The 26,378-nt window shown below is 43.9% G+C and overlaps 1 protein-coding gene across 6 annotated transcripts in view; it reads right to left on the reverse strand.

Moving 5' to 3' along the window:
* Positions 1-211: 211 nt before the first annotated feature.
* MAPKBP1 (mitogen-activated protein kinase binding protein 1) overlaps positions 212-26,378 on the reverse strand; it is a 363,581-nt gene continuing 337,414 nt past the window's right edge. For 4 of the 6 annotated variants that reach the window (XM_033951898.1, XM_033951899.1, XM_033951901.1 and 1 more), the window contains exons 29-31: positions 22,728-23,750; positions 8,688-8,764; positions 212-5,554 (exon numbers count right to left, since the gene is read on the reverse strand). In XM_033951898.1, coding sequence (XP_033807789.1) covers positions 5,246-5,554; positions 8,688-8,764; positions 22,728-23,750 — 1,409 coding nt within the window. In that variant the 3' untranslated portion in view covers positions 212-5,245. The remainder of the gene's footprint in view (positions 5,555-8,687; positions 8,765-22,727; positions 23,751-26,378) is intronic. The other 2 variants (XM_033951904.1, XM_033951903.1) reach the window with 2 other exon arrangements.

Below are 26,378 nucleotides of genomic sequence, written 5' to 3' on the forward strand. Positions count from 1 at the left end.
TTTGAATTTGCATTTCCTAAGTCATTTTTTTTTTAATTAGAATTTTCCTGGAGCACCCTCCTAGAGCAGATAGCAGCTTTGATTATAGCAACATAGTAGATGACAGTAGATAAAATAAAGACCTATACAGTCTATCCAGTCTGCCCAACAACATAAATTCATATTTAAAGTTTACCAACAGGAAAACAAAGGACAACCTTTATACAAAGAGTCACACTTTTTTATTTTTATTGAAAATGTTTAAGACAAAGAATACAGCATTAAAAAGGCTCCTTCAACTCTCTAGAGGGGACAAGAGGCAAAAATCACAGTGCAAAGAAAACAACCATAAAACAATTAATCTGAAACAGTAAAAGAAATGAGTTTGAAAAGACTGTTCATCTTTCTTGAGCAAAGTATAAAAAACCAATTCATAAATAAAATATTTCAAGAGGGTAGTGTGGGGAAGACAAGGGAAGAAGAGGGAAGGAAAGGTGCAAGTCTTATCACATGAGCAGTGCATGCAGAGTGCACATGGCTTCAATATTCCTCAGCTTGCTTTTTCATGCAGGTCTCATGCACTCTGCCCACACAGAGAACCTTAATTCTTGGGGTTTTATATACAGTACTATATATACTCAGTCTCTGGAATTCTCTGGGACTGAGCAGTATCTTCAAAGGGGGTTTGACTGTCAATAGGGATTGTTACTTTCTGCAATCCAATATTTCCTGGTTGCTGCACCTTTGGGGAAGTTCATTAGCTAAGGATGTGGACAAGAATCTTTTTTGGCTAACTCCCAATTGCTCCCCTGATCCTATGCTAAGCAGGTACATTTTCTGCAGATAAAAGTCGCAGCCTGTAGAAAATGTAAGCTGCAAGAGGCAGATGAAATGGTGTTCATGGGACAGGGTTATTTGGTCAGAGCTGGCCAGATAAAGCTAGGTGGTTAATTAAAGGGATGCTTTTAAAGTTATTTGGATAAAGTTATCCAGTGACCCTTACTGGGATATATTCAGTTGTAGACTTACTCAAATAAGTCCCATTAAATACCCAGAAAAAGTGAGCTGGTAAGTGCCTAAGTTATGTCAGGCTCTAATTTACAGTACTGAAACACTGCCTGGGAGATTTGTGCTGGTATTGAGGAAACACTCTTAGTGAGGTCTCCTAACCCAGTTATGGCATTCAGCAATGTATTCCAAGATATACAGGATACACTTAAATGCTTTAAATGTTAAAATACTAATGCCAGAAATTAGAATGGCTCCTTTACAGAGACCAGCTCTGAATGTCTGCTGCTCCTGGATCTCTGGCTACCCTTCTACGGCATCTATAGACAATGCATAAAAGGAGATAACCAGTGAGGGCCATTTCCTGCTCAAAGCAGGACAGCACATAAGACAGTTTCTAACTGAGGTAATATTTAAAATCTTTTAAAAAGAAAATCAAAATGCCATCCTGCTGTAACATTAAGGAAAGAGCAGGTAGGACAATGGGAACAAGTAAAAACAGGACTGGAATATTTAAGAAACTTGTTATAAAAATCTGAGAGGCTATTCACTTATTGCTGCCCAAACTTCTAGCAGTTCTCACATCTGCTGTACAATTCTATATCCTGAGTATTCTGCTCAGAGAAAGGGAGTCCTGCTCAAAGCTTGGAATAGTCCAGAGGCAGATGTAAAAATCTTTGGATAGTGAAAGACTTGGTTTTAAAAAAGGAATGTGCCTATTTCTGGCCTAGAGAATAAGTAATGCCAGCCATCTCCCAGATTTACTGAATCCTTTGTGAGAACATTTCTTGAACTAGGATGGCAGCTTAGATTTTGAAGAGTAGAGAACAATGTATTTGGGTAAGGTGGTGGTCTATATAAATATTTTTTCTTCAGCACAATCCTCCTAGCACTTCTGTTGCATTTCTTATGGAAAACTTATTCTCAGAAGAGTAAGATTGAGCAAGATCCTATATTGTATTTCCCCTCTTATCTTAATTCTACTGTTATGTATTCTATTTTTTCCTTTTGTACTTTAGGTTTATACAGTATATTCATTTGTCTATTTCTTCCTCAGAGACTTTCTCCTTTTATTTTCCTGAAACATGCTGTAAACATTTTCTTATTTTGCTACGGATATAATCAAATATTAAATCAATAAATAGAAAAAAAAGGTCAGAAAAACTTGTAAATTTAGAATGCCAGCCACAAAGCTTTTCAGTGTTAAGAAACCCACTTGGGAATCATGGTGATCATGCTGATTGAGAAAGTTTGCATTTCAAACTGCAGCCCTTCAGCAGAGACTTGAATTGAATGAGAAACCAGAGACCAGCATGCTTTCTAGAAATGAAGCCTTTGGCACTTCAGAGGTAGTGAATAAAAGATTGCTGGACATTATGTCACCTGCCTACAATGTCTGATAATTCACTGACTAAGGCTCTCGAACAATGTTTCAGACTGCCCAGTTCAAGCAACTCACACATTCAAACACACAGTCTTCGGAGGAATACGATATAACCAGTAAAGTCATTCCCTCTTCTCTGAGATTGTTCAAGCCACTGCCTCCGCTCCCAGAAGTTACAAATCATTTCCTATATAAGTAGCCACCTGCTTGATCTCCAGTTAATATCACAACTTTCAGACAGTCCTTTTGATCGTCTCTACCAGGCTTTAATAAAAATAAAGGGTGGTTTCTACTAGAATTGAGGGTTTGCTAACTACAGAATTGGAGATGGTACACAGCTCTGTTGTTGGTGCTGAACCAGAGTCCCAGAGCAAAATTACCACCCGTTCCTCCCCATCCCAGGACTAAGCTACTTACCTTTGCTATAATTCTAGGTGGACATATGAGGGTGTAACAAAGCTCCATCTGTAGTCTACCTAATACACAACTGTTGCTAGCACCCCAACACATTCTGCAGCACATTCAAAAATCCCCAAACTATACTGCTTTTATATATCTTTATTCTCTATATCTTTAAACATCCCCACCTCCTCCTTTACCTATCTGATTACATGCCCAGCCTTTGCAGCTTGACCTTCTCTTTCCTGTGCCTGGTCTGCTTTGCAAAACTAGTACTTATAATCCATTACAAATAAGCAATTTAATATAATGTAAAACAAACCTTAAACTGCAGTGACTCATTGTTTAACCCCAGCACTTACTCATGTCTCCTCTAAACATTTGGACAATTGAGCATGCAGTCTATAAGAATTTACTTCGGACTTTAATTGAAGATAAGTACTATGCTCTTTTTGCAAATTTTCCTTGCTTGTCCAGCTTTTGCGACTTCTATTCGGCTTGGATGAACTCTGGCTGCTGTGCACCCTTGGGTCGGGGGGCAGAGACAGCCTGACACTGGATTTCTTTATCTTTTTTGCTTCACTATTAGCCCACGAGTGTAGTGTACTAATTTATATACACAAAATTTGGGGTTGTCTGAGAATGTTTCACATGCAATACCCTGTTGAGTGTATGACTGTGGCAGCTGAGCATTAGGGGCGGTGTTTCCCCATTTGCGGGCTGTGGGATTGAAGACTTCCCCATTCACACAAAAATTTAATTGTAATTTGTGTTAGGACTGTCTCTCCCCCCCTTACCTGATTGTGCGAGGGGAGACTCTTTTTTTCCTCTGAACATTCAGCATTAGAACTCAGGTCCTTCCCTCAATACCTACTCCTTTCCAGGCAGCTTCTGCCCATGTTCTCTTGCACAGAGAAGGCTGCTGGGGGTTTTTAAATAGCTATGAAAGCTCAAGTATTTTAAAGTTTCAAGTTTTCTCCTTTAAAAAAAATAACAGACCACACATAGCAGCCTTCTGTCAGTAGCACAAAAGTGGAATGGAAGGTATACAATGGTGCATGTCTGTAGCTGGAGCTTATTTTGCTGTTCAGGAAGGACTTTATGGTTTCTTACAGAAACACCCTCCCTCTGAATCATATACACTACAAAGCTAGTTAGAAATCTAAATCTAGATGACCAAAGGAGGACTTTGATATATGGATGCAAATTATAAGGAAGGAGAACATTAACTTGCAAGCAGTTTTACCTGTAATTCCTGTACTCTCTTGTTGCAGATGAAAATAACTATATTTGAAAAATCTCCTCACGAACATACCTGAATTTGTTGATCTCATATCTGAGACTAACATTGTCAAGCATAAATGGTTGCGAGGTCCCTGTGACTTCCTAGCAAGATCGAATGGGAGAGGCAAATCTGCCCGAAGACTTGTTTTGGAAATTTAGAACCCCCCCCCCCCCAAATCCACTCATGTTACAAAAAATGGACTACCATTAAAATATGATCTGAATGGATGAATGCTCATGCACTGAAGTGGCAACAATTTCTTCTCATGTGCCTTTCTAAAATTTTCCAAAGTTTCTTTAAAATGAAAAATCCCAATAGAAGAGCTAAAGCAACCTGATAGAAGAATGTAGATATATGTTGTACCAGTAGCAGATACTATCCCTAGGTCATGGAGTCTAACTGTTACAGTTATGGAGTGCAAAGTGACAGTAGAGCAGGTCTTATGCAAGACATACATCAACTTTATCCTTTTGCAACATGAAGGTCTCGTGATGCTAGTGACAAATTCAAACACTAATAATGGTAAAGAGAGTGCGTTCTGTATGGAGAGGCTGATTGCTTTAACTTTTAAAAATAAAAGCAGGGTGTTTTCTCCTGTAGTCTGCATGCTTTGAACTGTCTCTTTCAGAGAGAGTCCTAGTGTTTCATGATTGTCTTGCATGGGAAACATATCAGGGAGCAAAGTAAAAAAACAAAAAACCCCAAGAAGGATGCTAAAACTAAAGACGGAAGACAAACATTAATAAATAAAAATAAAACTTTCAAAAGATCTGTACTCAAATACAGAAAAATCTAACTGAGGATTTTGAGTGTATATGTGACTGGAACCAAAATAAGGTTTCTTGTTCATTTCTGAGGTCCTGACCAGAAGGAGGACCCCCCCATCCCTGCAGGAGGGACTTCTGGTACTGAAGGATTCCTGGGTCTTTTCCTCCAACATTCACCGCAGGGAGTGCTCAAAGGCAGAAACATTAAACCCAGGAGATAATTTAAGTTTTGTTTTAATTAAAAGTATCTAGATGTCCAGCAGGTTAGTTTTACAGGGCCAAGGAGGATTTCTGTTGAAAAGATCTTTCTCCCTGAATCATGGTGGAATTAGAGGCTTCCTGCAGCAGTGAGTGGAGTGGCCCAGCTTCTCCATTTGTCTGGAAAGCTGAAGACCTTTCCAATTGAAGCTATGCAACACGCCATTAGAGTTTTTTATCCATTCGCCGTTCAACCGCTTGCAGTAAGAGTTCAGAGTACTGCTGCAGCAGGGCCAGAGTCTTCTCATCCCCTAGATGCTTGGCATTGGGCAGGATGGCTCTGCTGCTTTCAGCCTTCAGCTGTTCTAGTACCATATCATCGGACTTCTCCAGGTCACCATCTGCCCTGCACAGCTGATTTCCAGCCTCCTTCAAGGACTCCAATTCCTTCTTTACAAAGCAAAACGTTTCATTCAGAAGACCCACCATTTTGCCTTTGTCAGCCAAAGATTCACTGCCATATCCTGCTGTGACCTAGAAGAGAACCAGTGAATGACATGAACTCAGATTGAGTGGAGGGATCCCAAGGAAAACAAAATACTACAGTTTGACATCGTGGGAGTAATTCTCTATAGATCACCTAAAGTAAGGTGTTGGGATAACGTGCACAAAGCACAAATTCTTTAGCAGCAGTTGTTTGTGCAATTGCCACTGAATACTAAGGAAGTCCACATTTACACACCTAATTTAGACTTGAGTACTGACTCTAGCTCAGTGGTTGGTAGTTAGACACATCAATACTAGCATTTCATAACCCAATTCTGCTGCGAAAGGCTGGCAGAAAGTTGCTGCATGGGTAAGAGAGACTGGCTACCCTCTTGTTTCAATCCCCTTCCCTCGATCCCTCCCTCTTATGGGTTTTTTCATCTCGATGTACTTATTCACTTACCAGTTCCCACCTCTTCCTTTTTTGGTTCCAGTAAGTCAGTTTTTATTTTCTGCTTTCCAATTTTCTTTTTAATTTTCTTTCTTTCTTTTTTTTTTTTATATAACATTTGAGAATTAACCGTTTAGGTATATATTTGATAAACGGCATATCAAAGATTAAATAAACTTGGAAACTTGGTAATGGGGAAAGAGGCTGGGACTGTAGCTGTGACGCAGCAGTAGAGGGGGCTAAGAGAAGATGAAGGTGATTAAAAAGGGTTCACGGAAGTTTCGCCCCCCACATTTCGCCCCCAGCAATTCGCCCCTCACATTTCGCCCCCAGGTATTTTTCGCCCCCACACATTTCGCCCCCACACATTTCGCCCCCCGGATGTTTCGCCCCCACACATTTCGCCCCCGCACATTTCGCCCCTGCCTTTGAGGGGAAAAAGAAATCCGTCTCGGAGCGCGCCTGACTCGGAGCGCGCCTGACTTTTCTTTTTCAGGCGCTGCTGATGTGGAGCGTACGCCGCGCGCCTCCGACGAGCCGCAGGTCCGCCGAAAGGGAACATGAGCTTAGTTGCTGCCGTCTCACCTGTTTCACTGCCTGGGCCCCTCCGCGATCCCCGGTGGGGTGGGGGCTTTCTTGTGTGCTTTGCCTGCCATGGACGGCGGTGCGGGAGGGAGTGGGTGTTGTCATGGACGGCGGTGCTGCCAGCCCACAGCCAGCACCGGCTCCTTTCAAGCAGCTGAAGCAATGGCCAAAAGGCCACTTGGCCACCGCTACCCCCAAAGAGAGGAGGAGAAGAAAACGCACCTCCTTCCTGCCCTTTTCACCTGGGCTGCGAAGTGAATGAAGTTAGGGTCAGAAAAGCCAAGACTTCCCCAGATTTAAGAGCGAAAAGTTAGGGGAGGAGACGGGGAAAACCAAAGCGACTTTTCTTTGGAAACATTTCGTGAGGGTCTATGTGGAAAACGAAGTGAGCGGCGGTGCCCCCCCCCCCCCTCTCCCTCCTCCAACTCTGGCATTGGGACATGAGCTGTCAAGAGAAAGAGGCCTCGGGGGTCAAATCACAGAACCCGGGCCAACTTTAGGCCCGGAGCGAAGGCTAAGAGTTGTTCCCACGGGAGGAAGGACAGACTTGGAAGAGGAGAGAGAGAAGCCTGAAACCCTCCCCGTCACTCCAGCTCACCTCGTGGAAAACGAAGTGAGCGGCGGTGCCCCCCCCCCCCCTCTCCCTCCTCCAACTCTGGCATTGGGACATGAGCTGTCAAGAGAAAGAGGCCTCGGGGGTCAAATCACAGAACCCAGGGCTGGCCGAAATCAGCCTGTTTACGGCACTGCCTCTGCTCACAGGCTGCCACTACTGCTTCGGGTAAGTGAGATTGTCAGGATCGGCGGCCGCTGCTGCTTCAGAGTGCTGGAACCATAAGTGGGGAGGGGAGGAGAGAAAGTGACCCATACCAGAAAAGAGGGTGGGAAGGAACAGATGCTGGACCTACAATTGGGGGTGGGGTAGGGGAAAGATAAAGAGAGGAAAAGAATGACTCAGACCAGAAAGGGGAGGTGGGAAGGGATACAAAGTTAGAGTGAGAGAGAGAGAACGGAGGAACGCTCAGGGGCGAAATGTGCAGTACACATAATCCAACGCTCAGGGGCGAAATGTGCGGGGGCGAAATGTGCGGGGGCGAAATGTGCGGGGGCGAAACATCCGGGGGGCGAAATGTGCGGGGGCGAAATGTGTGGGGGCGAAACATCCGGGGGGCGAAATGTGCGGGGGCGAAATGTGAGGGGCGAATTGCTGGGGGCGAAATGTGGGGGGCGAACCTTCCGGATCCCATTAAAAAGGGTTACTGGCAAGGAGAATTATAGTCATTGGTGTTGATTTCTAGAGAAATGGCACCTAATGCCAAATGTGCTTAACGGTGAACTTCTGGTTCCACAGCAATTAAGAAGCAATACTGTTGTCATTTTCTGGACTCACTAAATAATGGAATCGGTAAGATAAGAATCAGGGCACTATTTTATCAAGAACATTATTTATTACTGGTACAATCCACTGTGTTGATCCAGTTGGACTACTGTAATTCTATTTATTTGGGTATTAAACAGGGCAGTTTAGAACGTCTCCAGTTAATACAGAATACAGCGGCCAAACTTATTTTTGGAAAGAGAACGTACGACCATGTTTCCCCATTGCTGAGAAAACTCCACTGGCTTCCAATCCATCATAGGATACAGTTCAAGTGTGCATGTGTGGTTTTCAAAATCCTTTATGGAATATTTGACTCTTTGATTCCCCTCAGCGGGAATTCATTTAGATCCTGCTATTTAAGAATTACAACAATTCACAAATTAACATTTCCTTCTCTGAAAGGTATTAAATGCACTGGGAAGCTTAGTAAATCTTTTACTTTTAAATTGGTGAGAATTTGGAATGGACTTCCAGATTCTCTAAGACTGGTGGCTCAATTATTTCAATTTTGAAAAAGTTTAAAAACCTGGTTGTTTTCACAATAGTTAATTTGATTTTAGCTGTCATATAGTAATTTTAAGCAATTCAACATACTTTTTTCTAACTTTTTCCATCCATCTAATCTAACCAATTTCTGTTTTTATCCCACAGTTTTTACTTATTGTTTCATTTTTTAAAGAACTGTAAACCAAGTCGAGCTCCTTAGGGAGTAGATTCGGTATATAAAATGAAGATTAGATTAGATTAGAATCGATGCTACTTACCATATGGTATAAGCTCATGGCCCGTCGTAGACTGTCTTCTAGCTCAGATGTGATGAGCTGACATTGTTCCAGGCTGACTGCAGAGTCCATAGAGGAGAAAGGAGAAATGAAAGAACAGCAATTGGTGAGATTCATGCTTGGTCATATAGTACATAGATAAGTGATAACATAAAGGGCCTTTCATCAAAAGTAAATGTCTTCACTATCACATCTCATTTGTCTGTAGTGGGTAATTTTACATGCATAAAAGGACTCTTGCACTAAAAAATCTCCCATACATATTTTTATGCAGAGCAGACCACACTTAGGTGTTTGCAGGGCCTACTTTGGGTGGTGTTACAATGTATAAAATATGCAGTACTTGCTTCAGACCATTTGGATCTAGCTCACACCTTTTTCTAGTAAGTAGGCAAGTTACATTCAGGTTCAGTAGGTATTTCACTGCCTCCAGAGAACTTAAAGTTGTACCTGAAGTAATTGAGGGTTAAGTGACTTGCCCATGATCACAAGGAGTCATACTGGCTTCCCTTGTTCTCAGCCTGCTGTTTAACCATCAGACTACTCCATTGCTCCATTTGTGTGCTATTGGGGTTGGTTAGCTAGGAGGGTGGGTGGGTCAATAGAGTGGGCAGACTTGATGGGCCTTGGCCCTTTTCTGCCATCACTTTTCTATGTTTCTATGTTCTGCCTGCCTACTTAATAAACATACCTAGGGTTCTTATGTTACCTGTAAAAAATAGATACCCTGTTAAGAAACTACCCCTTCATACTGGGTAGGGAAAAATGAGTTAAGAAAACCGAGTGACCATTTATTCACTGCAGCTCTTTAAGAGAAATGGAGTGAGGGGGAGAGGGCTCACAGGTAAAAGGAAAAAAAAAAGAATAACCCTCAATATATCTAGATAGATATTAAAACGTACATGCACACATTATATATATATATACACACACACACAGATATATGTAGATAGATAGATAGATACATACATACATACAAAGAGAGAATGAGAATTATTGCTATAGTGTACTAGCCCCTACTCTATAGTTTATCCTTAGAAATCAGAACTATAATTGCTTGCAAAGCATTCATAATCTCCTTGAAAACCTATTACTTTGGCTAAGCCTTTCCCCCTCTTTAGATCAGTCTCCAACTCTCATATTATTCTTCTGGCTTATTTTTTCTCTGTCCTAACCAATGCCCTTTTAACCCATTGTTATTTTGTGATACAGCTCCCCCTTCTTGCCTCACCCATTTGTATTCAGCCTGGCTGGGCTTTTTCCTATCTCTCCCTTGCTCATGGTAGTATGAAGTTCTAAGCATTATGACATTGATACCCTTGCCCTAAGTTCCTTATTCTAATTGTGCTGTCTCAATTGTGATCTTTTCCATGGAAAAAGAGATTAAGGCCCAGATTCTCAAAACTTTAAAGCCGTTGCTAAACTGTTTTCCGGCAGTTTAGCCTGTACGCAGTTTAGCAGCGGATTATCAAAAGGGATTATCTCTGTCTTTAGCGAAGTTTCTAGCAGTCTCCGACATTGATATGCAAATGGGCTCTTCAACATTGCAATGAACCCGCCGGTGGATTCTTAAAAAATGCTGAGCCATTTTGAAAAAGTGGCATCGGCTTTTTGGCGACAAAAATAAGCAGGGATGCTGGTGTCAGAGACTACTAGAAAGCCCTGTGTTGTGATGCAACAGGAGAGATGCCATTCTCTCCGCTGCTTCACAAAACCCCTTCCTTGCAGCGGCGGCAAACAACACCCCCCTTGCAGGAGAGATGCCCACTCTCTCCTGCTGCAATAGAATCCCTGCCACGATCAGGTCTTGCAGCAGGAGAGATGCCCACTCTCTTCTGCTGCACTAAAATTCCCACCGCAACTACCCTGCCATGACCTGATCTGACCACCCCCCTCCCCCGCAGCAGGAGAGATGCCCACTCCCCTCTCTACTTTCAAGTAAACTCTCTTCCTTGTCTCCATTGCCACCCTCCCCTTTATCTCAAAATAGATCCAGAGGGACATGGACACCCTCCTCCCAGCTGCTGCATCGTCTAAAATGGGATGCATCTTGGGATGCACCAGGGAGGGGCCTTGATGCTCTGATTGGTCCAGGTTGTTTAAGGCCCCTCCCATAAGAGGGGCCTTAAACAACCTGGGCCAATCAGAGCCTCAGGCCCCTCCCTGGATGCATTAGGAAGGGTCCTAATGCTCTGATTGGCCTGGACACCCCATAGGAGGGGGCCTTAGGTGTTCAAGCCAATCAGAGCCTTAGGACCCTTCCCGGTGCATCCCAAGATGTACTGGGGAGGGGAATTCCCATTTTAGACAGCGCAGCAGCTGGGAGGAGGGTATATGTCCCTCCAGATCTATTTTGAAGTGGGGGCGGTGGAGATGGGGGAGGGGTATCACTTGAAAGGGGAGTGTGGACATCTCTTCCACTGCAGGGGGGTGGTTGGGTCACGGCAGGGATTTTAGTGCAGCAGGAGAGAGTTGGCAGCTCTCCTGCTGCAGGGTTACGGCCAGGATTTTAGGGCAGTGGGACATTGTGGGCATCTCTCCTGCTGTTGTGTTTTTGGTTTGGTTTTTTTACAGCATTGACAACATTTATTTTGCACATGTGCCCATTGCTATCACCAGCGATGGGCACATGCAAATTTAGCGAATCTTCACTGTTGTCCACCAACCTCATTTGCATGCGTGATTTTTTGAGAATGTCTTGTTTTTTTAGATTTGCTATCAAAACGGCTGCGCTAGCAGACCGTTGCTTTTTAATGCAGATTTTTGAGAATCCTGGCCTAAGTTCTTACCTTGCTAATATCTTTTTTAGTAGATAGGTGTGTCATTCTGGATGAGCGGGTTATATCCTAGTGCTCATGAGCCTTGCAGAAGGAATTCACACCAGATTTTTTTCTGAATTCCTCCTACTTTACAGAGGGCTCTGCTGCTCCCTAGAGATAGTTCTAAAGCAGGCAAGCACTCTTTCTAGAACAGATGTGAAGCAGCGGTATGGGAAAACTCCCTGAAGAACAATTCTGTTCCGCTCTGAAATTATAACAAGCACTGAACAATCAAAACAGTGAAACTATGCCAGAAACATTAACGGAGCTCAAATACCATATTTCCCCAGCTTGCAACACTGAGGACAGAAAGGCAGAGTCCTCCCTTGCTTCCATTTCCACTCTGTAAAAGTTGGTAAATGTATGTAGAGTGGACCAAGTCGCTGCCCTACTCCTTGGGGGAGACTGCCCTAGCTTTGGTTCATGACAAAGCCACACTTCTAGTCAAATGCACCTTTATGGAAACAGGGGACTGTTTCCAACAAATAATGTATGCTGACGAAATGGCCCTACGGGTTCATCTGCAAATTGTGGCCTTGGAAGCTGGTGAAGAGCGCCTACTGGATTGGTCAGCGTAGAAAGATGGTCAGATAGCCTGAATTCATTGGTGACCGAGATATCACAGAAGCACCCTCTTAACATCCAACTTCTTCAGAATCCAGTCCTTTTTCCTGGAACCTGTGGATTGGAAAGCTGGCAATCTGATTTCCTGATTGACTTGGAATGCTGAAATCACCTTTGGTAGAAAGGAAGGAATGGTGCACAAAGACTCCAGCTTCAGTGAATGTAAGGAAAGGCTCTCTGCAAGAAAGAGCCTGTAATTCCGAGACCCAGCAGTCTGAGGATATTTGAGCCCAGGGCTGCAGAAAGTCCAAGAGTCATCCAGACCTGGCATCATTGTTTATTTTTGGAAGATGATGTAGGACGGGAACTGGAAGCCTGGTTGTGTCTGGATCTGACAGATCTCTATCTGGATCTGACAGACCTCTATCTGTATCCCTGGAAGGATCTCTGGGAAGTGGCTCCTGAGTACTGCTGAGACTGCCTGAAGCCACAAAAATTAGAGTGCCCTGAGCCTCTAGAAGATCTGATCTGCTGTCGGGCAAAGATTTCAGATGACGATCTGCTACGCTGATCATGAGATCGTCCAGTCCTTTCATGAACAACATTTGCCCTTTGAAAGGAGGTCTGTTGAGAGTAGCTTTGGAGGTAGAGTCACCAGCCCATTTCCTGATCCAGAACATCCTGCAGGGGACAAACAACATAAGCAACAGGAACTACAACAGGGAAGTACTGAAGGACCAGTTCAGGATGCTAGGAAGGAAGCTGAAGACCAGAATGCAGAGGGTAGCATTCTCGGAGATCCTGCTGGTACCCAGCACCAACGAGAAGAGGCAGATGGAGCTGCAAGCAGTCAACGCGTGGGATGCGGTGCTGGTGTGAGGAGGAAGGATTCCACTTTGTGCGCAACTGGATGACATTCTGAGGGAAGAGCAAGCTATTCAGGAAGGATGGACTCCACCTCAGCGGAGGCAGAACGAAGCTACTTACAGGCAACATCAAGAGAGAAATTGAGAAGTTTTTAAACTAAGAAGAAGGGGAAAGCCGACAGTCGACCGAGAGTCGATGGTTCGGGAACCGGTATACCCAGAGGATACCATATAGAAAGACAGCAGGGAAGACTCACTGGATCATAGGCAAGACAGAAATCCTGATGGATCGAAAGGGACACAAGAGGGAAGGAAATGCAAGAAAGTAATAGGCCGCAAACTCAAGTGTATGTACTCGAATGCAAGGAGCCTAAAGAATAAGATGGGTGAATTAGAAGCTATGGCACAAAAAGATAACCTTGACATCATCGGCATCACAGAAACAAGGTGGAATGAGGAAAACGTCTGGGACACTGTGCTACCCGGACAGAGTGGCTCAAAAAGGTGGGGGCATTGCCCTATACGTCAAAGAGGGAATTGAGTCTACCGGAGAGAACATGAAGAATAAGTTAGAGTCTCTATAGGTCAAAATTCTGGGATCAAATGGAACGGAAACGAAGATTGGCATCTACAACCGACCCCCAGGGCAGTCCGAAGAAATTGATGGCGAAATGACGAACAAGATCAAATGCAACTGCAAGGGAGACAATGCAGTTATCAATTATCCGGAGATAGACTGGAACCTAGGCACCTCTGGCTGCAGTAGGGAGACCAATTTCCTGGATGCTTTAGGCGATTGCTTCTTGGAACAATTTGTCAAGGAAAATACGAGAGGAAATGCAATTCTGGACTTAATACTAAATGGACTACGAGGACCAGCGCAAGGTGTAGAAGTAGAGGGGACGATGGGTACCAGTGATCACAATATGATCCGCTTCGAACTGGACACGGGCGAATCATCGATCCAGAACAACGGGCATGGTGCTGAACTTCTGAAAAGGGAATTACAAAGGGATGAGACTCATGGTGGGGAAGAAGATTAAGAAAAGGATAAGCACTGTAAAGACGCTAGAACAAGCATGGTCCCTTTTTAAGGACACAGTCACCGAGGCACAAAATCTATATATACCGCCTATCGACAAGGAATCCAAGAGGAAAAAGAACAAGGAACCGGTGTGGCTCATTGTAACAGTGAAGCGATCAGAGACAAGAAGACTTCGTTTTAGGAATGGAAAAGGTTGAAAACAGATGAAAACTGGAAAAAGCACAAACCAGCATCAAAGCAGGTGCCATAAGGCAGTAAGAAGGGCCAAAAGATAGCCAAGGAAGCAAAAAACTTCAAGCCGTTCTTTCGATATATTAAAGGGAAATGACCCGCGAAGTAAGCGGTGGGGCCGTTGGATGACCATGGAATAAAGGGAGTGCTAAAGGAGGACAAAGCAATCACCAACAAACTGAACACATTTTTTGCGTCTGTGTTTACCAAAGAGGATATACACAACATACCGGAAGCCTACAGGCTATACGCGGGAAACAAAGACGGGAAACTGGCAGGGTAGATGGTCAGTCTAGAAGAGGTATGCAGACAGATTGATAGGCTTAAAAATGATAAATCCCCGGGACCAGATGGCATCCATCCGAGGGTAATCAAGGAATTGAAAGGGGCTATAGCTGAACTGCTTCAACTAATAACCAATCTATCGATCAAATCAGGAAGGACTCCAGAAGATTGGAAGGTGGTGAATGTTACACCGATCTTCAAGAAAGGTTCAAGGGGAGATCTGGGAAACTATAGACTGGTGAGTCTGACCTTGGTACCGGGAAAGATGGTAGAGGCACTGATAAATGACCGTGTCATTGAGCACCTTGACGAACACAATCTGATGAGGACCAGTCAGCACGGCTTCAGCAAAGGAAGATCTTGCTTGACGAACTTGCTGCACTTCGAGGGAGTAAACAGGCAGATAGACAAAGATAGACATTGTATATCTGGATTTTCAGAAGGTGTTCGACAAGGTTTCACATGAATGATTACTTTGAAAAACTGCGAGCCATGGAATCAAGGGTAAAATATTCACGTGGATTAAAAACTGGCTGGTGGGAGTAAATGGACAATACTCAGACTGGAAAAGCATCACCAGTGGAGTGCCGCAGGGTTCAGTGTTTGGGCCCGTGCTCTTCAAAATATTTATAAACAATCTAGAAATTGGCCCGACGAGCGAGGTGATTAAATTTGCAGACGATACTAAGTTATTCAGAGTAGTGAAGATGCAGAATTGCGAAGATCTGCAACATGACATAAACACGCTTGAGAAATGGGCTACAACATGGCAAATGAGGTTCAATGTGGATAAGTGTAAGGTGATGCATGTCAGTAACAAAACTCTTATACACGAATACAGGATGTCCAGGGCGGTACTTGGAAAGACCCCCCAGGAAAGAGACTAGGGAGTACTGGTTGACAAGGCGATGAAGCTGTCTGCGCAATGCACAGCAGCGGCGGCAAAAAGGGCAAACAAAATGCTAGGAATGATTAAAAAAGAGATCACAAACAGATCGGAGAAGATTATCATGCCGCTGTACCGGGCCATGGTACGCCCTTCACCTGGAATACTGAGTCCAGCACTGGTCACCGTAGATGAAGAAGGACACGGTACTACTCAAAAGGGTCCAGAGAAGAGCAACTAAAATGGTTAAGGGGCTGGAGGAGTTGCTGTACAGCGAGAGATTAGAGAAACTGGGCCTCTTCTTCCTTGAAAAGAGGAGACAGAGGGGACATGATTGAAACATTCAAGATACTGAAGGGAATAGACTTAGTAGATAAAGACAGGTTGTTCACCCACTCCAAGGTAGGGAGAACAAGAGGGCGCTCTCTAAAGTTAAAAGGGGATAGATTCCGTATAGATGTAAGGAAGTTTTTCTTCACCCAGAGAGTGGTGGAAATCTGGAACGCTCTTCCAGATGCTGTTATAGGGGAAAACACCCTCCAGGGATTCAAGACAAAGTTAGACAAGTTCCTGGTGAACCGGAACGTACACAGGTAGGGCTGGTCTCAGTTAGGGCACTGGTCTTTGACCTAGGGGCCGCCGTGGGAGCGGACTGCTGGGCACAATGGACCTCTGGTCTGACCCAGCAGCGACAATTCTTATGTTCTTAAGCCAAAGCTTTGCTCATGACTCTAATGATGTTGTACAGAGTATCTGCTATATAATCCATTCCTGCTTGTAGGAGCTGGGGTGAAGACTCATTGCTCCTGCGCTCAAGACTCCTTAACCTGGTATGACAGGCATGTGTCACAAAGGATGCCACTGGGGCTGCTTTGATTCCTAAAGCCAAAGCCTTGAACAGCCTCTTGAGAACCATATCCACTCTGCGATCCTGCATATTCTTTAACACCATGCCTCGCTCGCTTGGCAGAGAGGTGCGCTTTGTAACCTGCACTACCAAAGAATTCACCTTGGGCTGAGCAAACAGCTGGTGACACTCTGGAGCTATCGGAATCAGCTGAGCAATAGTCATGGCAACTTTAAGAGACTGTTCCGGAGCATCCCAATGCTCAGGATCTAACATACCTGACTGCGACCTGGCATTACCTGACAGGGAGGGTGCATCTTGAGACAGCAATGATCAATTAGTTTAATATTAAAAGTTAAAATTTAATAGTTTAGATTTATAATTGGAAATTTAAAGTATATATTTAATACACTTGATAAATTTATAATTAAATAATTTATGAATTAAATAATTATTTTAATATTAAGCTAGTTCTGTTAGGATGTCACTTTATATTAAATTAAATTATTTATTAAGGGATTCATGTGTTTTCTGTAGATGTTGGTGCTTATAACTAAGGAGGCATAGCCCCTGATGAAACTAGAAGTGAAACGGTTGGGCAGCCATCGGGCGCAAAGATAACTGCCTTTCCTTTGCAGCACTATAGAACACTTTTACAGCACTGTATGCACTTTATAATTTATGCAGAGCCTGTTGAAAATTAACAAAAATATTTATTGCATATGCTATTTGCTAAGACCAATGATGCAAACACCACCCCAGTAAGGGCACGAATAAAATTAGAAGTAGTGTCTTGGGTGTTTGAGGTCTAGCAAGAAATCCACTTGTTGTAGATTTGTCCTCACTATCTGGTATTTATATCAATTGGACATTTCTTTAAGTTTCCTTATCTAGTTGATTTGTACATACTAAGAGACCCATCATCATCCGAATCTCCCTCAGAAAGTTCCCCTAGAGCCTGGCCAGCTGCAGCCCCTGCCTCCTCGTGTGCTGTCTGAAGCGCTGTCAGACTTCCTCTTGGAAGATCAGCTATCCTGAAAGGCTCTCCACATCAAATTAACAAATTCCCACAAAAATGCCATACTAGGCAGTGGTGAGTCTCCTGTAGAGGACTCCAGCTTGCATCTCTTGGGCTCCGTGCTTTGCGCTTAGGATGACCACCATTCCGTGGCCCAGAAAGGAAAACTGCCCCAACCAAAGGGCTTCCTACCTGTTCTTCAGCCCAAGAGAGCAAAGGGGAGGCTAAGCCGGCTGCTCCTGTCCTTCCTTCAAGTGCTGTGCAACATGTGGTGCAGAGGCTTTTTGGGCACCCACCCATCTAGCGCCAACCTGGCATGAATTAGGGTCAAAAGAGTCTGAGGCAAAACGAGATGATGTGCAGCTTCTGGATAACTTTGAAAAAAAACCAAAACATTAGGAAAACCAAGATGGCCACTGCGGCAGTGTTTTGGCCCGAAAAAAAAAAAATCATCAAAAACAGCAAAGAAAAACAAAACTAAAAAACTAGTGATTTTAGGATTTTAGAGAGAAATGGTGTGACAGGATTTTAGAGGAGGGAACAGGCAGAAACCTTCAAAAACACCATTTGCAGACCCCCTCCCCTGATTTTCTTCATAGGCTGTTAACAGCCTTACTCATTGTGACCTTTGCTGGGAATGTGCTGCAGCCTGCCTCAGCTCCAAAAATAGCTGAATCTTGGAGAAGAAATCACTGCCTCAAACAAAACATCCTTCCAGCGCAGAATTCTTGGGCAGCCAGTCAGACTGAGCTTCCAACCCCTGTGGACCACGAATGCGCAAAAAAGAGGGGGGGGGAGAGAGAGAACACAGCTGGCACCCTGCAAGATCCCGCTGATCCCCCTACAGATGCCTAACAGCTTGTGCTCAAATCCCTGCAAGCAGTAAGTGAGCAATGCTACCAGGGGATGGTCCAGAGCTCCAAAAACGCTTCTGCAGGCTGGTTAACAATACCACAAGGGATTGGCCTGTCAGCTATGGACCTCAGTCTGCTTCTCCTCCACACGGGCAGAGCTGGACCCTTGACTAGGGGAATTCTAAGCACCAAAAACCAACCAAAAATAAAGAAACAAGCAGAGCAGTTCAGAAACATGCCTTTAGGCTCACATGCACAAGGAAAAAACTGTAGGGGGCAGCAGAGCTTTCTGTGAAGTAAGAGGGATTCAGAAAAAATCCGGAGCCTTCGGTAAGGTTTGCGAGCACTAGAATATAACCTGCTCATCCAGAATAACACACCTATTGCATTAGAATTTTCAATTTAGCTTTTGTAAACTGTTTCCATTGTTTCGAGTACAAAATAAGTACCTGTATAAATGTAAACCACTTTGAATGTGTAACCACAAAAAGGTGGTATACAAGTCCCAACCCCCTTTCCTTTTTCCTTGGGCTGCTTCATAACTGTTATATTAAATAAATATGAGCTATGAATTATATAATAAATTAGATATCATTTATATACATCTCTAGATATGGATTTCTTCCCAAATGACCCCCCATATTGGCAAAGAGCTGCCACAAAAAAGTTCCTTTCTCAGGCTGGATGCTTCAGTATCAGACAGCCTCTCAGCAAGCACATCATCTTTCTTTCAGTTATACCCTGCAGAACTTGCCATTTCATGCTTAAGAGCAAATGGCACTGTCATCCAGCTAAGGGAAAGTCCACCTTAATTTTATAACAAATTTAAATGCTTTCCATTCCTGCCTCCTCACTAACATAAGATGACTTGATCATTTTGAACAGAGCTGGCTTTCACTCTAACAGCTACAACAAATTCCTGTCCTTAAGTCAGCATTACAATATAACTAGATAAATTCTGCATGTTTCAGCTATGTCAGCATGAAAAAACTTAAGTGTCTTCAGCTATTAGTAATGTGTTTAATGGCTGAGTAACAAGGCCTGCAGTGCTTTAATTATAAAAATCACAAACATATTAAACAAATTTGCTTGGTTCATTCAGCTCTAAACTCACAATTTCAAATCTTACTTTAGAGGTCAAAATTCAAACTAGTCAGCTTCAAGATTTAGATCAGCCGAGTTGCAGTGGCCACTTCCTTTATGGCACATGTCTGTCATTCCAGCCAGAGCAATGTGTCCTCTGTGGAGGTGCATGCCTATCCTCCGCTGGTGTTGTTGGTGTGGCTGCAGTGCCGGGCGCCCTTTATGATCTCATTCGAGTTCTTAGTACATTCTCTGCTGGTGCAGTGTCTGAGCGCTGAACTCCTTGGATCCATATTTTAATGAGGTTGCTGCCTCATGAATCACCTTCAGCGGCCGCCTTTTTATGGGCCAGAGTCTTGTTGGTATAGGTCTGGCTGACCTCTACTCAGCTGTTGTAAACACCGTCCTATGTTGCTCCCTGTGATCCAGTTTCACTGGATGTCTGGAGGGGACCATCGTCCTCTTTATTCCTCCCACAGGGGTCATCAGGAATACTAAGGTTTTTCCTCCTAAAAACATTCCCAGGGCTACGCCCACTTGCCATGGTTCCAATTCCAGACATCCTCAGATTCATGTGCAGTGGCTCTGCCTCACAACAACAACAAAAAAAAAGAGAAAGCGCCAATGTCACCAGGGATTGAGCAAGCTGTCTTCTACAGTTTTGTTAGGAGTGGACTCAACTTTCATCAGTCATTTGTTAGTCCTCCTTTGGCTGCCTCTGGCTTGGTTTCTGGACTGCGGCAAGTCGATCACAACAGAGTCCAGGGTCTGCGATATTCTGCAAAGTCTCTTAGACTTTGGGATACTGGAACTTGTTCCATACACAAATGATACTCTTGATACTTCCTTGTACCAGAAAGGCTCGGAGGATTGGAGACATATTCTGGATCTACAATCGGTCACCCACTTTTTGCAAATTCACTTTTTCTGAATGGCCAATGGAGTATACGGTGCTAGCTGTCTCCAGGGGAGTTTCTAGTGTCCTTGGATCTCACAGAGGTTTTCCTCCATATTTCCATCTGCCCAGAGCATTGCAGGCTTATGTGTTTCCATGTTCTGCATCAGCACTTCCAGTTCGCAGCTCTGCCCTTTGGGCCTCCAACAGCTCCCGTACTTTCTTCAAAGTTCTTATAGTTGAGGCGGCTTTCCGTCTACAGCTGGTTCAAGTCCACCCTTCCTGGGACAGCGGTTGATCTGGGCTCCATCTCGTTGGGTACAAAGGTGCAGTGGGGATGGTAGTGTCTCTGCTGCAGGCATTGGTGAGTTCAGTAAGAGATGCTTAGTGTCCTCCCAGTCCTTAGCGTTTCTGGGGCTTCTCTTCATCTCCAGACAGGGTTGTGTGTTTCTTCTCAGGGAGAGTGGACAGAACCTTCATCAGCAGATCAGAATTCTCTTGTACTGTCCGGCTCCCTCGGCCTGGTTTTGTCTGAAGGTTCTGGGTCTCAGGCAGCCTCCTTGGAGGCGAGCCACTGGGCTGGAGCACCCATGTGCCCTTTACAGGAGTCCTTCCTGTCTTGGTGATCTTCACTGAGTTTCCCCCTTCAGATGCCGCTCCCCTGGTCAGAGCCAGCTAGCAGCAATTTGAGCTGGTGGCTTCAGGGGATGGCTCTTGACCAGGGCTGGCTTCTTCGGTTTTCTAGCATCCTCTGGTTTCCTACCATGCCCCCATGACGATCAGCAGGAGGGAAGCCCACTCCCTTCTATCTCAGCCACATGGACCCCTCCGTGAAGATCTGCAGGAGGGATGCCCACTTCCTCCTGCCTCAACCACCCAGACTCCCCCCCCCACCGTGAGAATAGGTAGGAGGGATGCTCAACTCTCTTCTGTCTTGGCCACCCGGACCCCCCCCTGTGAAGACCAGCAGACAGGAGGAATGCCCACTCCCTCCTGCCTCGGCCACCCAGACCATCTCCACACACACCCGTACCTTATTCAAATGATGAGTAGGAGGGATTCCCACTCCCTCCTGCCAGCAGGTCCTCTTCTTCAAAATGGCAGGCCTTACTCTTCCTATGATTGAATGGTTCAGTCACCTAAGGCCCCTTCCTGGTACATTCTGGGATGAACTAGGAGGGGCCTAATATTCTGAATGGTTCAGATACCTAAGGCCCTTCCTATGACAGGAGCCATAGACAACAACCAGTTAGAATCTTAGGCCCCTCCCAGCTCATCCCAGGATGCACCAGGAAGAGAAAGGCATGCCATTTGAAGAGGCAGGCCTGATGGTAGGAGGGAATGGGCATCCCTACTGCTCATCATTTGAATAATGTATGGGGGTTTGGGGTTTTGGGGGGGGAAAATTGGGGGTGTGTGGGGTATCCAGGTGGCTGAGGCTGGAGGGAGTGGGCATCCCTTCTGACCTTCTGATAATTTTTTAAAGTTTGGTGGAGGGGGCAGTCATCAGGGGTGGGTCCCAGTACAACTTTTTTTTTTTAAAATGGGGACAGATATGCGCATGTAAACACCCATCTTCATTCGCCTGATCCTTGAATCATTCCCATTCAGTCCACAAGCCTCCTTGTCTTTCCCTTAGGCATCATGCCAGACATCATTCCTTCCCATGGCTTCTAGCTTGTCTGGTTAGTGATATAATTTTCAGCTGTTTCTTTGTTTCTTACTTTTTTGATAGAAAACTTTTCAGTTAGTTGTAATAAATCCAGTTACCACTGCCAAAGCATATCCAAATAATTATAATCAAGTATTGCTATATGACACATACACTGTGATATCAAATACTGCTCATATACTCTTTAGAAAAGTAGTTTACAGCCATCCATATGTATTACTAGACACATTTCAATTGGGTAAGCATAGAGATACACTGAAATTCTAATTCCTGGGAATTAGGGTTTCAGGTTATAACTTACAGTAAATCTGCACAAAGAGTCATAGCTAGGGTATATATTCCTTGGACTACTAGGCTACCTGCCATACCATGTTAAATTTCACTCTGTATCAATCCAACTGGTTGTGTTCATCTATATTTTTATTTTTACTCGCTTGAATCTCTAATGTAGCATGAAGAATCCAGAGCACAAAAAAACACTCAACACCTCCCAACACAATTTTTTTTTTTTCAAGTAATATTGAGAAAAGAAATAGAAATTGGGATTACTATGTCAGACCACTTTGATATGTGAAATAAGCAGGGCTGTGGAGCTGGAGTTGGAAGCAATTTTTGGTAGAGTTAGAGTTGTTAAAAACATATTGACTCCAGCTTCAAAATAAAAATTTACAAAATTATATGTGTAAATTTAGAGTCAACGGTTTGGTGTACCAACTCCACAGCCCTGGATGATTCAAATCTCAAAATATGGTCCTTCTGTAAAACTGTATAAATAAAAATGTCAATCAGTGTAGTTGAATGAACATTTTTGTTTCATTTTGTTAGACAATGACAAGTTCTAAAATCTGTCAAATGGAGTGTTCAACTGAATTTGCACCAACAGCTTTCTCAAAGATGGTCATGGAATGTATCTTCAGCAGAAAGAAAGAGCAAAGATGTAGGTTAAGAGTGTCTCACCGTTCTGGGGGTGACTTATGGAACAAGACAGGTGTAGACAAGACGAAATAGGCCAGAGGTTGGACGTAAGAAAATGTGATGGAATCGTGAGGCGATTCACAAAGACAGGAGAAAGAAGGGAAGAGAAGATAGTACACGGACCTCCATGTACACCTGAGTCCTGAGTCAATGCAGTGGAGTGTAAGGAAGATTGTGAACTGATGGGATCAAGTGGGCAAAGACCTGGATGATAGTCCGCTGTGTGGCTAATGCTAGAGGATCTCTCTCTGTATCTTCTCTCAGAAGACTGGGGATTTGAGCTTTCCAGGAACTCATTCTCTTTAGCACTGATGACAGCTGGCTCATTTTGGTGGTCTGTCCTGCAGTCAGAGTTCTCCAATAGATCACTTTTTGCAAGTCCATCCTGGCTCTCTGCCTTACATGGTTGCCCCGCTTCAGAAAAAGAGGTCTTGAGTATACAGGCTCCTGATGGAGACTGAGGGGACTTTGCTTCAAAGGGGGCCTTGAGTCTGCATGTGGGTGAAAAAGAGGAAATCGTGGGTCTATCTGGTAATGATTTGGGGATGTCAAGGGTCAGATGTGCTCGGCTTGCAGATGACAACTTAGTCTGAAATATCTTAGCTGAAGAGGAACTGCTGACTGCCTGTAACGATGGTTTCAAATGAGCGTTTTCTTTAACAGGTTGGTTTATCTTTTCAGTATCTCCAGAAATAGAGGCTGAAATCTTCTCTATGTCCTGCAAATTGCTTTTTCCATTTTCAACTACAAGAGGTTCAGGTGTATCACAAAGGTTCAGATTCTCTCCCATGGATACACTACGAGACATCTTGGCCTTGGAGCTTGTGGTGGGGCTCATGTATGATCTCAGTTTGGCAGCCTTGCTCAAAAGGGTACTAGTATTAATACTGTCCACTTTCATTATGGTGGCTGGCAGCGTTCGGCGGTGGCTGGTCTTTTGGTCCTTTTCAGCTGTAGTCTGAGAACGCAGCTTTGCAGGGGATCCCATGGCCAATGCCTTGTCATCTAAGGATAGGAAGCAAATAAAAGTCATAATTCCTATACCATTCACCTTTCAGATTTCAGGCTAATCTAATTTTTAAATTGACAGCTTTTTAAAAAAATTGTTTTCATAGTAACAATCATATCCACCATTAACAGATCTCTTATTGCAATCAATAAGAGAAATATAACACACACAAATGAACTTCCTTGATCCAATTAGATTAACCAACTTCCCAACCCCTTCCCTATGCCTCCCCCACACTCTCTTTGCCCCTTATAGTAAATCATTCATTCTCATCCCTTTATACTGTTAACAAAATGCTGTTGTAAAAGGCCCTAACTTTTTCATAGTTATGCTGAATACTAGCTCTTAGGAACATAGGAATTGCCATATTGGGACAGACCGAAGGTCCGTCAAGCCCAGTATCATGTTTATAACAGTGACCAACCCAGGTCCCAAGTACTTAGCTAGATCCCAAGTAGTAAAACAGATTTAGTATAGGAAAGGCTGAGTTTTCCCATTTAATAGCAATAATCCTGGTTGCAGTGAAATGACTAATTTTTGAAGTGAAAATTCCTTATGAGCCAAGCGACAGATAATCAGGCACTATTCCAGCATGAGACCCAGCACATCTCCTAAGAAGTTCCTTGCTCTCCAGACTCCCTCTAGTAATGGGTGGAAAATCTGGAAGAGATTTCTCTTATAGAAACTATTAGGAAAGCCATCCAAGCTAGAGTACTTGTCAAATGGTGAGGCCTTAATCATTGAGGACACCTCTAAAGGTATTATGGGTGCAATGATATATAGATCTTTCTTTAAATATTAGCATCCTTATTATAGAGTGTACCATAAAAATCCATAAATCTTTTCTGTATTTTCTCTCCCTTAATAAGTAATTCCCCATTCTCATCATTTTGGGAATGGTATAGTAAAATTAGATTCTTACCTTGATAATCTTCTTTCTTGTAGATAGGCAAGAAGGTTCTGAACAGCTAGGTAGTCACCCCCAAATCACAAGTCTTGCAGAAGGCATCAATCATTTTCTTCAGCTCTGCCTCCTTATTTATTTAATTCAATTCGTTTTCTATTCCATTCTCCCCAAAGAGCTCAGAATGGATTACAGGTTAACATACATAATATACAGTTAACATGTTACAATTTTCCATAGTTACAGTTCAAGATTTTTCGATACAAACTTTTATCCTTCCCCAGTAGGCTGTGCTGTAGCCTCTCAGTTTGTACCAAAGCAATAACATTAAAAAAGGGGATATGGGGAAGCTCCCCAAATGATAACTAATGCTCTGATCTGCTGTGTAAATAACATGCCTAAAACACAATACACAACAAGAAAACAGGAAAAACAAGATGGATTGAACAAGCCACCTACCTGAGTAGTCTGTTCCAACAGTTAAGAACATAAGAACATAAGAAGTTGCCTCCGCTGAGGCAGACCATAGGTCCATCCTGCCCAGCGGTCCGCTCCCGCGGCGGCCCATCAGGCTCATCGCCTGAGTAGTGGTCTATATCTATCTATACCCTTCAATCCCTTTTTCTTCTAGGAATCTATCCAAACTTTCTTTGAAACCATTTAATGTGTTCCTGTCTACCACAGCCTCCGGAAGTGCGTTCCATGTATCCACCACCCTCTGAGTGAAAAAGAACTTCCTAGCGTTTGTTCTAAACCTGTCCCCTTTCAATTTCTCCGAGTGCCCCCTTGTACTTGTGGTGGTCCTTAATTTGAAAAATCTGTCCCTGTCTACTTTTTCTATGCCCTTCAGGATCTTGAAGGTTTCTATCATGTCTCCTCTAAGTCTCCGCTTTTCCAGTGAGAAAAGTCCCAACTGCTTCAACCTGTCGGTATATGGGAGATTTTCCATTCCCTTTATCAGTTTAGTTGCTCTTCTCTGTACTCCCTCAAGTACTGCCATGTCCTTCTTGAGGTACGGCGACCAGTACTGGACACAGTACTCCAGATGCGGCCGCACCATTGCACGATACAGCGGCATGATGACTTCCTTCGTCCTGGTCGTAATACCCTTCTTAATGATACCCAACATTCTGTTAGCTTTCTTTGAGGCTGTAGCGCACTGCGCCGATGCCTTCAGTGTTGCGTCTACCATCACTCCCAGGTCTCTCTCCAGGTTACTGATCCCTAGCGGTTTTCCCCCCATTCTGTATGTGAACATCGGGTTCTTTTTCCCCACGTGCATGACCTTGCATTTCCCTATGTTGAAGCTCATTTGCCATTTTTCGGCCCACTTTTCCAGCTGCGTTAGATCCTTTTGGAGATTTTCGCAGTCTCCCCTGGTTTGAGCACTGCTGTATAGTTTGGTGTCATCTGCAAATTTAATAACCTCACACTTGGTTCCCGCCTCTAGGTCGTTTATATAGATATTGAACAGGAGCGGTCCCAGCACCGACCCTTGCGGAACTCCGCTCGTGACCCCTTTCCAGTCTGAGTAATGGCCCTTTACGCCAACCCTCTGTTCCCTGTTCGCCAGCCAGTTTTTGATCCATCGGTGGATCACCCCTTGTACCCCGTGGTTCCATATCTTCTTAAGCAGCCTTTTGTGTGGTACCTTATCGAAGGCTTTTTGGAAGTCAAGGTAAATGATATCTATAGATTCCCCTTTATCCACCTGGCTGTT

The sequence above is a fragment of the Geotrypetes seraphini genome, chromosome 7 (genome assembly GCF_902459505.1).
Source record: "Geotrypetes seraphini chromosome 7, aGeoSer1.1, whole genome shotgun sequence".
Lineage (NCBI taxonomy): Eukaryota > Metazoa > Chordata > Amphibia > Gymnophiona > Dermophiidae > Geotrypetes > Geotrypetes seraphini.